The 16,832-nt window shown below is 53.9% G+C and overlaps 1 protein-coding gene across 13 annotated transcripts in view; it reads right to left on the bottom strand.

The window, feature by feature from the left end:
• The window catches only part of DLG2 (discs large MAGUK scaffold protein 2), an 895,737-nt gene that overhangs the window by 235,141 nt on the left and 643,764 nt on the right, over window positions 1-16,832 (bottom strand). For all 13 annotated transcript variants that reach the window (XR_014469831.1, XR_014469832.1, XM_083170304.1 and 10 more), the window contains one exon: window positions 13,011-13,167. Coding sequence is in view for 11 of the 13 variants with exons in the window: in XM_083170304.1 (XP_083026430.1) it covers window positions 13,011-13,167 (157 nt within the window). In the remaining 2 variants the exon portion in view is untranslated. The remainder of the gene's footprint in view (window positions 1-13,010; window positions 13,168-16,832) is intronic.

Raw genomic sequence — 16,832 nt, 5'->3', positions numbered from 1 at the left:
AATGTTCGTATATTGTATATAATTGTAAAAGCCTTTACTGCCATCTTGTGGCGCAGAAGTGAATTGCAAAATCTAACAATAGCTGAATAGAGATGGTGAAAGGGGCTATGCTGGGTGAAGGTGAAATGAGCTGCACTGGGGGGGAAGGAGCTGTGCTGAAGGGGGGGGGGTGAAAGGAGCTCTGCTGCTTAGGGTGGGGTGTGGGAATGGAGCGGTGTTGCTCGGGAGGTTGGGTGGATGGGTGATACAAGAACTGTGCTGCTGGGGACAGGAGTGAAAGGAGCCGTGGTGGGGGTATGGTATAACCTGCCGACAGTCATGATTCCGATGGTTGTTTCTCTGACATCTAAATCCCAAAAGGGGGACGAGTGAATTCAAGCCATTTGCAGGACCCCCATGAGGGAAAATATTCCCTGTAAATCAAGATCCCAACTGTAACAGTCTGGATTCCAAAGTCAGTGAGCATACCTCCCAACTGTCCCGCTAAACGCGGGAACGTCACGATTTTTGGGGACGTTCCTGCATCCCTCCCGCGGCCGGCAGTGTCCTGCTGTGGGGGGGGGGCAGTTGGGAGTCCCCCCCAATCTGACAGAATAGACGCTGTGCGCATGCGCACAGCGTCAACTGGCGACCGAGAAAGTGGCACGGCTTAATTTGCATAAGCAACGCCCTCATTTACTTATGCCCGCCTCCCTTTCGGATGCTAGGGTGTCACTATTCTCTTATTGATAAAGTTGGGAGGTATGTGTGAGTCTTCCAGAACCTTGTGCTGGAGGGTGAGGTGGGGTGGGGGAGTGAATGGAGCTGTGCTGCAGGGTGAGAGGAGAGTAAAATGAGCTGTGCTGGAGGGTGAAAGGGGAGTAAAAGGATCTGTGCTGGATGGTGGGGTGAGTGAGTGAAAGGAGCCGTGCTGGAGGGTGGGGTAGTGAATGGAGCTGTGCTGGAAGGTGTGGGGTGTGTGTATGAAAGGAGCTGTGCTGGAGTGTGGGGTAGTGAATGGAGCTGTGCTGCAAGGTACAGGGTGTGTGTGAAAGGAGCTGTGCTGGAAGGTGGGGTGGGGGAGTTAAATGAGCTGTGCTGAAGAGTAAGAGGGGAATAGAAGGAGTTGTGCTGGATGGTGAGGGGGGGGGGGTGAAAGGAGATGTGCTGGATTGTGGGGTGGGGGAGTGAAAAGAGCTGTACTGGAGGGTGTGGACGGGTGTGAACGGATCTGTGCTGGATGGTGAGGGGGGTGAAATAATCTGTGCTAGAGGGTCCCTCTAGCACAGTTTATTTCACCCCCTCACCATCCAGCACAGCACAGTGCAAGGAGCTGTGCTGGACGGTGGGGAGGGGGAGTGAATGGAGCTGAGCTGGAAGGTGTGAGGTGTGTGTGAAAGAAACTGTGATAGAGGGTGGGGTGGGGGAGTAAATGGAGCTGTGCTGGAAGGTGCTGTGAAAGGAGATGTGCTGGATTGTGGGGCGGGGGAGTGAAAGGAGCTGTAATAGAGGGTGGGTGTGTGTGTGTGTATGTATGTGTGTGTGTGTATGTGTGTGTGAAAGGACTTGTGGGGGTGGTGAGGTGGAGTGAAAAACATTGTGCTGGCAGGTGGAGGAGTGAATGGAGCTGTGCTGGAAGGTGCGGGGGTGTGCGTGTGAAAGGAGCTGTGCTCGAGGGTGGGGTGGGGGAGTGAATGGAGCTGTGCAGGAAGGTGTGGGGTGTATATGAAAGGAGCTGTGCTGTAGGGTGTAGGCCTGTGGGGTTTGTGTGAAAGGAGCTGTGCCAGAAAGTGGGCAGGAGGAGTGAATGGAGCTGTGCTGGAAGGTACAGGTTGTGTGTGAAAGTATATGTGCTAGATGGGGTGGTGGGGGAGTGAAAGGAGCTGCGCTGTAGGGTGAGGGAGTGAAAGGATATGTGTTGGATGTGGTGGTGGGGAAGTGAAAGGATCTGTGCTCGGCCCCGCCCCCTGCATCGGACGTCAGACGCTGCCAGGAGGTGGCAGAAGAAGACAGGAGCACTCCGGAAGATAAGAAGATAGCAGGACCAGCGAGAAGAGCTCTGGTGGCTGCTGAAGAGGCCAGAAGACACTGGGATCAACACAGGAGATCTCCGGCACCTTCTGGAAGAGGAAAAGAAGCAGCCCCACTGCTGGCCAGGACAGGCCAGCGGCAGAAGAAAAGAAGATGGCGGCTGGTCCTGGAGAGGCCAGCAGGGGTGGTATGCAAACAAGCTAAAGAAGCTCCCCCCGCGGTCTAACCCAATGACAGGTAGGCAGCCTTAGGGCCACCCACCCCTTCCTAGACCACCAGGTGTTCAGGTACTAGGCCCGTGTTCAGTCAGGCCCTCCTGGCCTGTGGGCACATAAGTCGGGCCCTCTCGGCCCATTGCCATTATTATCAGGCCCCTAGGCCCGAGTGTATCTTAGAAGGGCCCTCCAGGTTTGTGGCACCCTGAGACCCATTATAGGTCGGGTATTAGGCCTGTTGGTAATTTAGGTGGGCCCTCCTGGTCCATGGTCCCCCCACATTCGGGCCACTAGGCCTGTGGCCCCGGTTAGCTGGATGCTAGGCCAGTGGCCCCAGTTAGCCGTGCGATAGGCCCCTGGGCTCCATAGCCAGGCATTAGGCCTGAGAACAGATAGGAGGATTGTAACTGACACTAGACTAAGGCCACTTGTGTGATTATAGGCAGGCACTAGGCCTGAGGTTGCAGACCAGGCCTGCGGGTGTTTAGGGGGTGCTAGGCCCAGGATTGTGATTCCTGCATATGAAAGACTTTCCCATGGGTGGTTGGGGTAGGAGGTGGACAGGTTGTGCGGCTGTCACCTCTCCGTTCCCCAGGTAGGAACATCGGGAATACGTAGTTATGGTGTGTGTGTAAGCTGATAGGTAGGGAGTTGTACCAACAAAAAATAGGCAGAGGTTCAAAAAGACAGTCCGGTTGTAAATCTTGTACTATATTGCATGTTTGTTGTATTCGTGCAAAGCAAAGTTGTTTAGCCCGTTCTTTATAGTTGTGTTGCACCACACATACTCAGTCAGTTCTAGGGCTTTGTGTTGTAGTTATAGTAGTTGTGCCATCTTTAGGTTGAGTTAGGCTCTGCACAGGTGTTATTGTCTCCTTACAGGGACCTGTGAGGAGAACCGAGGGGTGAAGTACAAGATTGGAGATGGTGAGTGTCATCCTGTCCATCTATCTCTGTGTGTCTGTCTCTGCCTATCTCGCTTCCTTTCCGTTCAGGGCATACATGGACCTTGCATCCTTGTGCGTGAGTGCCAATAGGTGAAGCTCCAGGTTCTGAGGCCGCCTGCCAAGGATGACGCTCCCCGGAGCCCGAAGTTTTCTTCTGTAGAGATGTCATGGGAAGGAGAGCTCAGCGGCCTACATCCAGGAAGAACAGAACTCACCTCTTCCCCTTCCTCCTAGGTGATCGTGTCTGAGTGCCGGAGTTTACCAGGACCATGGTTCATCATGGCCTGAAGGTGAGAGGGTGCGGGGCAGGTATGTGGTCTGGATACACCCACAGGCCCCGGTGATATGAAGAACCCCAAAGCACAGCCAGGGCAAGTCTGTGTGTTACCTCCATTGCCGCAGCGTGTCTATGCTGGCTCAGCTGCCAGCTTGGCTTTGTCCGGACTCTGGCCGACTCACTGTGACTTGTGCACGCCGCCGCCCCCGGGTCTCTCCTGCCGCATAGCTGATTGTCACTCACAGTGTGCCATGCAGGCAGCCGCTCACGCTTGGAGGCTGAGCCTGAGTCGGCTGTCTCCTGGCTGCACTGCGCACCGCACGGCCCTTACTGCGCATGCGTGGCACACCTAATCTGTTCCACACTTTGACTGCCTTCAGAGTCCTGCCCTGCTGCTGCCTGCTGTGGACTGATCCTGCAGAGATTCTATTCTTCTGCTACACAGTTGGAGAAGACTGAAGTGTAAAAGCCCCCCCCCCCCCCCCCCGGATCCCCAATGGTATAGGTAAGGTAAGGACTAAGGAGGGAAGGAGCTGCCTGGAGCTCATCTCAGAGAGAGCCAGGCATGGCCGCATCATGGCAGTGTGCTAGTGGTGTGAAGCCTTATTTTATATTTGGAGCAATAACAATAAAGATCCCCTGGTGAGGGTTTATTCGGATACAATAAATGTCCAGTAGGTTCTACATGCAGAAGAGGGTTGTGTCGGTCTGGGATTACGTGTGTGTGTGGGGGGGGGGGGCAGAAATATCAGTGTACAGGGCCCCGATACAGCCCTCGATACACCTGCAAGGCAGCAGGCATCACACCGCACCCCCTACACCCCTCTTACACTTGGCATATTCAGCAGGATCCGCATCACGGACACAATGTGCAATGTCACCAGGAAGATCCCCCAGCGGACTGCCCTGGAACAGATCCTCCCCCGTGTGGTTGAGGGCAAGAGCGGATGGGTGACAATGACAGGAGAAGACGTATGAAGACGGTGCAGCGGTCGATCCAGTGTGTCAAAGAAGAGTGCCAGGAGAATGGGTGCAAGAAGACAGCTGTGACCCCCTGCAGGACATGTCAGCAGCTGGGACACTTCAGCAGAGACTGTCCCTGCGATAGAGAAAGGCTGTCCAACGCCTCCAAGGAAGATGACCCAAATGGTCCAGGATGTCATTCCAATGCGTGGACAGAAGGTCCAGGAGAAGAAGCCCAGTTGTTTGCTCTGTGGGAATTATGGACACGAGCATAATAGTTGTCTATGGGCCTAGCCAAGGAGCGGGGATGAAGTTGACCAGTGTGAGGAGTGTGGAGATCCAAGACATATGCTACCGGATTGTCCTTGGGTGAAAAACCCATTGAAGACCAAGACGACGGTGAGTCCACACGCGAAGCAGCGATGGGAGTGTGGGAACCGGAAGGCTGAAGAATCCTTGTGTGCTCCTGGTGAGAAGAAGGGACATGTGTCTTGGCATTGTCCATGGGATGAAGAGCGGATGATTGGCCGCTAGGTGGCCAATAGCAGTATTTGGGAGGAGGAGCCGCAGGATGTAACCACATCCACCAGCTTCTCCTCACTAGTCCATTCTGGGTGTTGCGTGTGTCGGGTTTTTTAAATGCCAAGTCCATGAATGCCTAGTTGGACAGAAGAGGATGTGATCTATGTCAGAGGACCCCCGTAAGTATGGATTGCTCCACAGGTACCCTAATTGGATTACTTCAGGACCATCGGATGGACGGATACCTACCTAAATGTCAAGATAGGTAAGTATCTGTCTGAGTGTGCTCTGAATGTAATAAAGTTTTATTTTTCTAATGTGTTTGTGTATTTATTTTACTATTGGTTCTGAAGTGGAACTAAGAGTCCCAGCAAGCCCATTAATGGGCCGCGTGCTGGGACTTGTGGTTCTCCAAGTCCCAGTATGCAGACCAGGCTTGCTGGGACTCATAGTTCCACAGAAGAACCCAATGGTTTATTCTATTTTTTACACACAGATCAGCCCGGTACCGTAGCCCAGGGGTACCTGGGACAGCCCCAGGCTTCAGCCTGGGTAGGAAAGTTCTGGAGGGGGGGGGGGGGGGCTTCACTGGGGGGGGGGTCCACACTTCCCCAGGACCCCTGCCAAGGCTGACTGGTCAGGGGGTAATGCTTTGGCCGCGGGACCTTATATAATAAGTCTCCCCGGCTGTGCATTACCCTGCTGGCTGATTGGGTCTGCTGCTGGTTCCCAAAATAATTTCCCCCAGTGAGTGTCATCCTGTCCATCTATCTCTGTGTGTCTGTCTCTGCCAATCTCCCTTCCTTCTACATTCAGGGCGTCTGTTAACCTTGCATCCCTGTGCAAGGTCAAGCTATCACCTAGGTTTGTGAGTGCCAATAGGTAATGCTCCGGGTTCTGAGGCCGTGTGCCGAGGATGACGCTCCCTGGAACCCAAAGCCCCGGAGACGTCGCGGGCGCATCGGTCTGCGTCCAGGAAGAACAGAACTCACCTCTTCTCCTTCCGCTTAGGTGATCGCGTCCAAGTACCAGAGTTTACCAGAACTGTGGTTCGTCACGGCCTGAACGTGAGAGGTTGCGGCGCCAGGTAAGTGGTCCGGATACACCTGCACGGCAGCAGGCAACACACTGCACCGCCTACACCCCTCTTACATACCCGTGCATTCCTTCCAGTGACGGCTGTACCCACTGGCCTGCAGTATCCCTCCCATTGCTGGGCCACTGCTGATCTGATTCTTGTTCTGCGTAATTGCTGTCAGAAAAGGGCTGAGCAACACAACACTAATCCAACTCCAGCCGTGCCTGACTGAGCAGACATCTGCCAGCCTGTGCCAGCCCCCTGTGTGGGCACCAGGACACACCGCAGTCATCTATCATCGCAGAAAGGATCCTTCAGCTGCAAAGCACAAAGCCAGCTCCTTGTTGTGTCCTTGTTTCAGATTTTACTGACCTTTTAGCTTTACTTGCTGACCTCATTTAAGTACTGGCTGTCAGTAAATGTACCCGATGCCTTCCCTCTGGTCCCCCTACATATGAGTCACTGGGAGGATGATACTCACTGTTATTGAATGGATGTTAGCCCAGCATCTATAGACATGGGCAGTTACTGATCGGCTGCGCGTCCGATGTGTGCGAACACTGCGATTGTGAAAGTGGGGCTCATTATGTTACTTACATGTAGGGGAAAATGTAGAGGGATTCAGAAAGTGAGAGATTTGGTAAGAAATCTCCAGTTTTTTTTTTTTTTTAAAGCGGCAATCATTTACACGGCAAAACCACACTGTAACGGTGCCCACACTCGGTGCGGTTATAGCATCCATTTGGAACTTTATGGTTTGCGATGCGATGCACGCTCCCACGCATAGTATAGGAAGTCGTTTTCGGACTAGATTGCATCGTATCTCATTCAATTCGCATGTGATCTAGTATAAAACGCATCGAAGACAATGTACCATGTGCGGTGGGCACCTTAACGTAGACAGAGAAAGTTATGCTGTGTACACGCGGAGCAATTCAGTGTCATTTTCAATATATTGTCCAAATAGAATCGAAAATGGCACCGAGTCGCCGGCAAGTCTATTTCTGCTTCCATCTCCTGCTCTGTGCAGCATCGCCCCTCATCCTGAGCGCCATCTACTGGCCGTCCCTCCCTCACTCCTGGCCTGATGTCGGTAACCCGCTAGGTCTCGACGGCTGTCGATATCGAATCAGTATGGACATTCTGTATTCCGTACAGGGGCGGATCCAGGATAAAATGACAGGGAGGGCATCATGATAAAAGAGGGTTTAGGTGGGGGAGGGGCGGTGTTAGTAATGCCAGTGTACATGCTAAGAGAGCGGCAGAGAGAGGGTGGGAATGGGATTAAAAATAGGCCCTGGCATTTAAAGTACGCAGGCCCACCATGGCGACAAAAGTGAAGGATGCAGTTGTGCGCGCGTCGAAGGCGCGCTCCGGAAAAGGGGGTGTGGCCACTCAACAAGGGGCATGTCCTTGAGTGTAGTGTACAACACTATATACAACTTCTACACATTATGCAACAAAATACTACACCCCATTATACTTGCCCCTTACACATGATGCCAAATGGATTGAGCCAAAATTCACATAATGCCAAATGGATTGAGCCAAAATTCACATAATGCCACACGGATTGAGCCAAATTCAAAAAATGCCACACGGATTGAGCCAAAATTCACATAATGCCACTAGGATTGAGCCAAAATTCACATAATGCCACATGCATTGAGCCAGAATTCACATAATGCCACACAGATTAAGCCAAAATTCCCAATACGCTTCATAAACAGGAACATTGTCCACCAAAGGCGCGCATTAAACATTTACACCATAATGTCCATTACACGTTAAGTTACATTCCATTATGTATTATGCCAAACACCATAATGCCTATTAAAAATTATGCTACATAAGTGCTGCTTATCTACATGCTCATTGCCAAGGGTTCCATGCTCATTGCCAGAGATCCATGCTCGTTGCCATGTGGGATTACATGCTCATTGCCAAGGGAGAATACATGCTCGCGGTAAATGGGGGACAGCCGCCACCAGGCAGAAGTGATAGCTACTGATAGTGGCAGAGCCTGGCTGTATTCAGAGCACTGCAGGTCCCAGCTATTTGAAATAATACCCCTTTCACACCAGAAAATGCATTCCCAGGTTGGCCCCCTTTACACCAGCCTAGTCCCTGCAATTTCTGGTGTGAGGGGGAGAGAAAACCACCCCTCCCCCCCTTTAACCAGTTATCTTATTTAACCGGCTATATCTTCGGAACCAACTGACCCTTTTACATGAGACAAGTATCATATTGAAGAACTTTTGAGTGGGCTTTGAATGATTTTGGTCCAGTGAAACTGAAACGTTTGGTTCCAGAGTAATCTGCCCTCAAAGAACACGAACAGCCATGAAATTACATTTGAAAAATAAAAAAATCGGTTTACATGCAATATCTCTGTAACCGATTGACCGATATGGACCATCCTGGTATCATATTGAAGGCCCAGCGATTTGGAATTGAATGAGATCAAACACAAGCTTCTGTGATGCCAGGGTGGGAACTGGCAGCCTTCGGAACTAGGTGGGGGTTGGAATTGCCGGGTCCCATATTATCCTATGGGGAAAAAACGTTACAGCTTTGCCAGGCGATATCTCCGGTTCCCGGGGGGCTAGAGACACGGGGCTGGGCTCGTTGGAAAGCCCTGGTCCTCAGCTACAAAATGAAATGACAGGGGGGGCACGTGCCCAGGTTCCCCCCCCCCTGAATCCGCCACTGATTCCGTACACCGTAGAGTGCAGAGCAGGGCTGACGACAGAAAACTTACCCCCCCCCTCGACATGGGCACTAAAATGGAGCAGTGTGTCCCCTCGCTACGCTCAGCACACTATTATTATTATATTCTCCCACCATGCCCTAGTAGATGGTAGGGCATGAAATACAACAAATACAAAGTGAAAAACCTCATGTCGGCCTTTTGCCTGTTGACCTTCCCCATGTCGACCTAATGCTTGTGTTGACCTAATGACCCTATTAACTCAACCCCACATGCCGACCTTCAGTCATGTTGACCTTCATGCATGTCGACCTAGTGGTGTCGACCTAATGCTTGTAGAACTAGTGACTGTACCCCCCCGGTAGAGCGTCAGTCATAGCCTCAGTGTTTGCCACTCCCACAAGGCAGCAGAGAGAGTTAGATGTGGAAGGGGCAGATGTAAGATGGGCAGAGAGAGTTAAGGTGCCCATACACTAGTAAGATTTATCTTCAGATCTGGCTGGTTGGAACAAAAACATGGTTATGGATGAGTGACAGTTTGTCAGTTTTCCAGCATTTCCAAGCAAATGGTCAACTGTCATTTGATCTCATCCATAACCATGTTTTTGTTCCAACCAGCCAGATCTGAAGATAAATCTGCGTGTGTATGGCCACCTTTAGATGTGGGAGGGGCAGATGTAAGATGGGCAGAGAGAGTTAGATATGGGAGGGGTAGATGTAAGATGGGCAGAGAGTTAGATGTGGGAGGGGCAGATGTAAGATGGGCAGAGAGTTAGATGTGGGAGGGGCAGATGTAAGATGGGCAGAGAGTTAGATGTGGGAGGGGCAGATGTAAGATTGGCAGAGAGTTAGATGTGGGAGGGGCAGATGTAAGATGGGCAGAGAGAGTTAGATGTGGGAGGGGCAGATGTAAGATGGGCAGATGTAAGATGGGCAGAGAGTTAGATGTGGGAGGGGCAGATGTAAGATGGGCAGAGAGAGTTAGATGTGGGAGGGGCAGATGTAAGATGGGCAGAGAGAGAGATGTGGGAGGGGCAGATGTAAGATGGGCAGACATGGGAATGCCTGGTGTTTCATAGGTGCCCCCCATGCAAACGCTGGGTGTTCACATGCAGATGCAGCCATGAAGCAGTGTGTGGCACCAGCCGCCCGCCCTGTCTCCGTCCTGCTGCCTGCAAATATAAGTCAGTCTCCACTGACTTTTATATTTGCGAGCCCAGGGGAAAAATCATTTGATGGTTGCCAACCATAGAAGGATTTTTTACCTGCTGTGGGCACATGCGCAGGCCCTGAGTGTAAGCTCCAGAAGCCGGTGATTGGTGGTGTGTAAATACTGTATGCCAGTATAAGGAGGGGTGCTATGGAGAGGGTGTTGGCAATAGGAGGAGTATATAGAAGTATAGCAGCAAATAAGAGGAAACAACTGGCATGAAACAGACAGGAACAGATTCCAGTAGTAAAAATAACAGAACATTTATCATATCCACTCAGTGTCGTGAGGATCTCCGCCCCCTTAGCCTGTGAACGCCTTTATTGCATGAAATATGGTTTGTGTGGGAGGGGTGGGTGGGAAAATACTGGGGGTGCGGGAGGGGCGGGTATGGTGTTTCCACAGGTGGATGTCGGGGTGCCATGGGTGGGGAGTGGTGGGTGCGGGGTTGGCGCAGGTGGGGGAGGGTGTCCGGTGGTGTTGTGGGAGGGTGCAGGTGTGCTGCATGTGGTGGCGTTGCACTTGTGGGGTGGGGTGCGGGGGGGTTGGGGGCAGGTTGTTGGTGCGGTGGTGTTGTGGGTGGGTGGGTGAGGGGCAGTTGCGGGGGTACTGCGGGTGTGTGAGGGTTTGCTGTGGGTGATCCGTGTGTGGGTATATTGCTTGCGCTTTAGGTGCGGTTTCAGGAGTGCGGTGGGTGCAGTGTTAGTGGGGAGGTGCGGGAGTATATTGGGTGTGTGCAGGGGTGGCATGGGTGGGGGATGTGGGGGGGTAGTGCAGTAGTCTGATCTGGTGCAGGGTGGGCACGGGTGGTGAGAGAGGTGTGTGCGAGTGTGCTTGGAAAATTTCCGGGCATACCACTAAGATGAAGGTGTGCACCACTGGCGCATCACCTGTCCAGACATCCCCCCAGTGGCCACTCTCTTCTCCCCTCCCCTCTTCGCTCCGGCGTACGCCGAAGCTCCCCTGCCCCCACTGCCATTAGTTTTAGTAAGCAGACGGCAGGCTCGAGATGTTCGGCACGACTCGGGGGAACTTGGGATTTCAGGCGCCCAAGACCTCCCAAACGGCCCCGAACATCCCTGAGCCTGTCACCTGTTGTGAACAGCGACTGGAGCAGCGACAGGGCTGGGGAGCTCCGGCGTACGATCCGTCCGCCGACGCCGGAGCAGAGATGAGGGGGATCCATGGGAGGGGTGGCCCACAGCTCTGTGGTGGGCTTTGCTGGAGCAGGACAAACCTACCCTGGTAGGTTTGTCCTGCCCCAGCGAAACCCAGTACTCAAGGGGTTTTAAAGGGCAAGCCAGATCTGTGTATTGCTGGGCTCTGTGTAGAACGCTGGGAGGGGGGTGGAGTAACTGGCTAAATATATAGGAGTAAATATTAGTCAGGTCAGGAGAGCCATGCGGCGGGAGTAGGAGCGGCATCGGTGGGCTGAAGACGCAGTGAAGAACTGCGGCAGCAGGATCATCAGAAGCCGCAGTGGGAGCAGGAGAGCGTATACTCACTGCCGCTCAGCGCTTCTTACACTGCTCACGCTCCCCGGGTCTCCTGCTCCCACTGCCGCTTCTGATCATCCTGCTGCCGCAGTTCTTCACTGCGTCTTCAACCCACCGCTGCCGTTCCTACTCCCGGCGCCAGGGCTGGCAACAGAAATCTTGCTATTTTTGGCCCCCCAACCCCCTGAACCATTTTTGAGCTCCCTCCCTCCTGGACACATCCTCTAATACTAATAAGTAGAGGATAAAGGAAACACTTTTATGTATTGTATATATAATGTTAAATACAAATCTGGCACGGAGAGGAGGGGGGACAGATGCTGGGCAGGGAGAGGGTGGCAGGTACTGGGCAGGGAGAGAAGGGAAACATACTGGGCAGGGAGAGCGGGTTCAGATGCTGGGCAGGAAGAGGGGGGGGCAGGTACTGGGCAGGGAGAGTAGGGGATTGATAATGGGCAGGGGGGGGGATGCTGGGCAGGGAGAGGTGGGGATAGATACTGGGCACGGGGCAGATACTGGGCAGGGACAGGGGGCAGGTACTGGGCAGGGGGCAGGTATTGGACAGGGAGAGGGGGGAAATACTGGGCAGGGAGAGGGGGCAGGTACTGGGCAAGTAGAGGGGGGGACAGATGCTGGGCAGATACTGAGCAGGGAGAGGGGGGGACAGATGCTGGGCAGACACTGGCAGGGGGGGCAAATACTGGGAAGGGAGAGGGGGCAGGTACTGGGCAGGAAGAGGGTGGACAGATGCTGGGCAGATACTGCGCAGGGAGATGGGGCAGGTACTGGGCAGGGAGAGGGGGGATAGATGCTGGGCATGGAGAGGGTGGGACAGATGATGGCAGATACTGGGCAGGTACTGGGCAGCTAGAGGGGGGGGGGGCAGATGCTGGGCATGGAGAGGGTGGGACAGATGATGGGCAGATAGAGATAGAAGCTGCAGAGAGTACAGAGACACAGGAGGCAGGGTGCTAGGTGCATACTTACAGAGGAAGGGAGCCATGCTGAGACTGGAGATCCTCGGTGTTCTCACAGTTCCAGGGGTCAGAGGAGCATGTGATAGGCCCCTCCAATCAGGGCTCTTCTAATCAGCATGTGCCGAGCTCCTCCAATCACAGCTCGGCACATGCTGTCCTGACCCGGATGCTGAGATGAGGGGGGAGGGGCTCAGTACCGCAGTGTGGAAGGTACAGGCAAGGCAGGGACTTCCCCTGCTGCTGCTGCTGGGCTCCTGGGTCCCGTCCCCTACTGCTACTGCTCTCATCGCGATTCCCTCCCCTCTGCTGTCGGCGCCGCTGGGTGAGTCCGGAGGGTTGTATTGGGGTGGAAGGGCTGGCCAGATCTGTTGGACTGTGTGTGTATAACGCTGGGAGGGGGCGGAGTTAAGTGTGTAACTGTAACTCCTCCCAGCGTTATACACACAGTGATTTACAGATCTAGCTAAATATATAGGAGATATACTCCGATGATAACCAAACTACAGGAAGTGCAAGAATATAGCCCAGGGTTATATGGTGAAACTTTGACCTGTAGACAGTCGGCGACTCCACAAAACAATATCACCCGCTATGAACATACGTACTGATAATATCTGGTCTCCTCTCTGGAGCTCCCCGCTCAGATCTGCGGGTCCACCTGCCAAGATGAAGGAGATAAATATTCCTTCTCCGTCTTCTCCTCCGACAATGTTGAAGCCCAGTCCTGTGGAGCCTTTGTGCAGTATGACCTTCCGCGGTTCCCTGCAGAAACACATTAACATTTACTAAGAAAACCCAGAAAAATACAGTATGCATCATGCATTTACTACAGACACAGAGCAGCATTACATGGGCATTGTGTTAGACCCTGTTCCAAGCACTGTACAACTCTCACACTGCAGCTACCTGTAAGAGTGTCACCACGCCCTCTGCCCCCCTGCACTGCAGCACGGACGGTGTAATGGTTAGCATTACTGCCTCACAGCGCTGAGGTCATGGGTGCGATTCCCACCATGGCCCTAACTGTGCGGAGTTTGTATTATCTCCCCATGGTTTCCTCCTACAATCCCCTAAAAATATGCTAGGTAATATAGATTGTAAGCTCCACGGGACAGAGACATGTCACATGCAGCCCTGTCCTCACTGACACATCACTCATCTCCTGATATACTCTGTGCTGCTGGGGACCCTGCTCCTCCCACTATATAACTCTCAGTCTGTGGCTTCCTGCTGCCTCCATTCCCATCCTCACATCATGTCACTTCCCCTGTCACATGCAGCCCTGTCCTCACTGACACATCACTCATCTCCTGATATACTCTGTGCTGCTGGGGACCCTGCTCCTTCCACTATATAACTCTCAGTCTGTGGCTTCCTGCTGCCCCCATTCCCCTCCTCACATCATGTCACTGCCCCTGTCACATGCAGCCCTGTCCTCACTGACACATCACTCATCTCCTGATATACTCTGTGCTGCTGGGGACCCTGCTCATCCCACTATATAACTCTCAGTCTGTGGCTTCCTGCTGCCTCCATTCCCCTCCTCACATCATGTCACTGCTCCTGTCACATGCAGTCCTGTCCTCACTGATACATCACTCATCTCCTGATATACTCTGTGCTGCTGGGGACCCTGCTCATCCCACTATATAACTCTCAGTCTGTGGCTTCCTGCTGCCTCCATTCCTCTCCTCACATTATGTCACTGCCCCTGTTACATGCAGCCCTGTCCTCACTGACATGTCATTCATCCCCTGATATACTCTGTGCTGCTGGGGACCCTGCTCATCCCACTATATAACTCTGTGGCTTCCTGCTGCCTCCATTCCTCTCCTCACATTATGTCACTGCCCCTGTCACATGCAGCCCTGTCCTCACTGACACATCACTCATCCCCAGGGCCGGCGCCACCACTAGGCAGCTCTAGGCATTTGCCTAGGGCGCCGGCACCTGGAGGGCGGCAGTTCGCCCCTCACCCCCAGCACTGTGGTACCTGTGTAAAAAAAACTTCCATCCCTGCTGAGTGCTGGTGCGTGCAGGGGTGTCCGTGCCGCCGGGGGAGCCTGCGGCGCTGTTATTGTGTATAAGCTTGTCGCGCCCGGCGGGGTCCCTACAGTGAATAAAAAATAACTAGTGCTATGCGCGCGGCGGCGCGGGAAGCGCTAGTTATTTTCTATTCACTGTAGGGACCCCGCCGGGCGCGACAAGCTTATACACAATAACAGTGCCGCAGGCTCCCCCGGCGGCACGGACACCCCTGCACACACCAGCACTCAGCAGGGACGCCGGGGACGGAAGTTTTTTTACACAGGTACCAACCTCCCCCCCGGCACCGGGGCGCCCCCACCCCGATTCGCCTGGGGCGCTCCGGTGCCTTGCACCGGCCCTGCTCATCCCCTGATATACTCTGTGCTGCCGGGGACCCTGCTCCTCCCACTATATAACTCCCAGTCTGTGGCTTCCTGCTGCCTCCATTCCCCTCCTCACATCATGTCACTGCCCCTGTCACATGCAGCCCTGTCCTCACTGACACATCACTCAACTCCTGATATACTCTGTGCTGCTGGGGACCCTGCTCCTCCCACTGTATAATGGTCAGTCTGTGGCTTCCTGCTGCCTCCATTCCCCTCCTCACATCATGTCACTGCCCCTGTCACATGCAGCCCTGTCCTCACTGACATGTCATTCATCCCCTGATATACTCTGTGCTGCTGGTGATCCTACTCCTACCACTATATAACTCTCAGTCTGTGGCTTCCTGCTGCCTCCATTCCCCTCCTCACATCATGTCCCTGCCCCTGTCACATGCAGCCCTGTCCTCACTGACATGTCATTCATCCCCTGATATACTCTGTGCTGCTGGTGATCCTACTCCTACCACTATATAACTCTCAGTCTGTGGCTCCCTGCTGCCTCCATTCCCCTCCTCACATCATGTCACTGCCCCTGTCACATGCAGCCCTGTCCTCACTGACACATCACTCATCTCCTGATATACTCTGTGCTGCTGGGGATCCTGCTCCTCCCTCTATATAACTCTCAGTCTGTGGCTTCCCGCTGCCTCCATTCCCCTCCTCACATCATGTCACTGCCCCTGTCACATGCAGCCCTGTCCTCACTGACACATCATTCATCCCCTGATATACTCTGTGCTGCTGGGGACCCTGCACCTCCCACTATATAACTCTCAGTCTGTGGCTTCCTGCTGCCTCCATTCCCCTCCTCACCTCATGTCACTGCCCCTGTCACACGCAGCCCTGTGATCACTGACATGTCATTCATCCCCTGATATACTCTGTGCTGCTGGGGATCCTACTCCTACCACTATATAACTCTCAGTCTGTAGCTCCCTGCTGCCTCCGTTCCCCTCCTCACATCATGTCACTGCCCCTGTCACATGCAGCCCTGTCCTCACTGACACATCACTCATCTCCTGATATACTCTGTGCTGCTGGGGAACCTGCTCCTCCCACTAAATAACTCTCAGTCTGTGGCTTCCTGCTGCCTCCATTCCCCTCCTCACATCATGTCACTGCCCCTGTCACATGCAGCCCTGTCCTCACTGACATATCATTCATCCCCTGATATACTCTGTGCTGCTGGGGATCCTACTCCTACCACTATATACAGATAGCGCAGGCCTTATGCTTGCTGGCAAATCGCCAGCAGCATGCTGCTGGCGATCCGCCAGCAACACGGCGCGCCATCTGACTGAGACGCGCGTGCGTCCCCCACGCACGCGCGTCTCAGTATCCGGGCGGCCGGCCGGCGAGGCGGACGCAATACTGTCCGCCTCCCGCTCGAGGGGGGCTGGGGGGACCCGAGGAGGCTGTGGGGGGGTGCGGGCGCCCGGTGTGGGCACCGGGCGACCGAGGGCAGCACCGTCGGAAGGGGACGCGCGCACCTCGTGCGCGCGCGTCCCCTTCCGACACACAGATGGCGCGGGAGCAGGGAATGGCGATGGCGACGCCATCGCCATCCCCTGCAAAGATGAGCCCGGCCCCATCTGTAACTCTCAGTCTGTGGCTCCCTGCTACCTCCGTTCCCCTTCTCACATCATGTCACTGCCCCTGTCACATGCAGCCCTGTCCTCACTGACACATCACTCATCTCCTGATATACTCTGTGCTGCTGGGGATCCTGCTCCTCCCTCTATATAACTCTCAGTCTGTGGCTTCCTGCTGCCTCCATTCCCCTCCTCACATCATGTCACTGCCCCTGTCACATGCAGCCCTGTCCTCACTTACACATCACTCATCTCCTGATATACTCTGTGCTGCTGGGGAACCTGCTCCTCCCACTAAATAACTCTCAGTCTGTGGCTTGCTGCTGCCCCCATTCCCCTCCTCACATCATGTCACTGCCCCTGTCACATGCAGCCCTGTCCTCACTGACACATCACTCATCTCCTATATACTCTGTGCTGC

The sequence above is a fragment of the Crinia signifera genome, chromosome 2 (assembly GCF_055691185.1).
Source record: "Crinia signifera chromosome 2, ASM5569118v1, whole genome shotgun sequence".
NCBI classification, from domain to species: Eukaryota; Metazoa; Chordata; class Amphibia; order Anura; family Myobatrachidae; genus Crinia; species Crinia signifera.
Note: the sequence above shows the minus strand (reverse complement) of the source record. Positions and strands in the feature narration are given on the sequence as shown.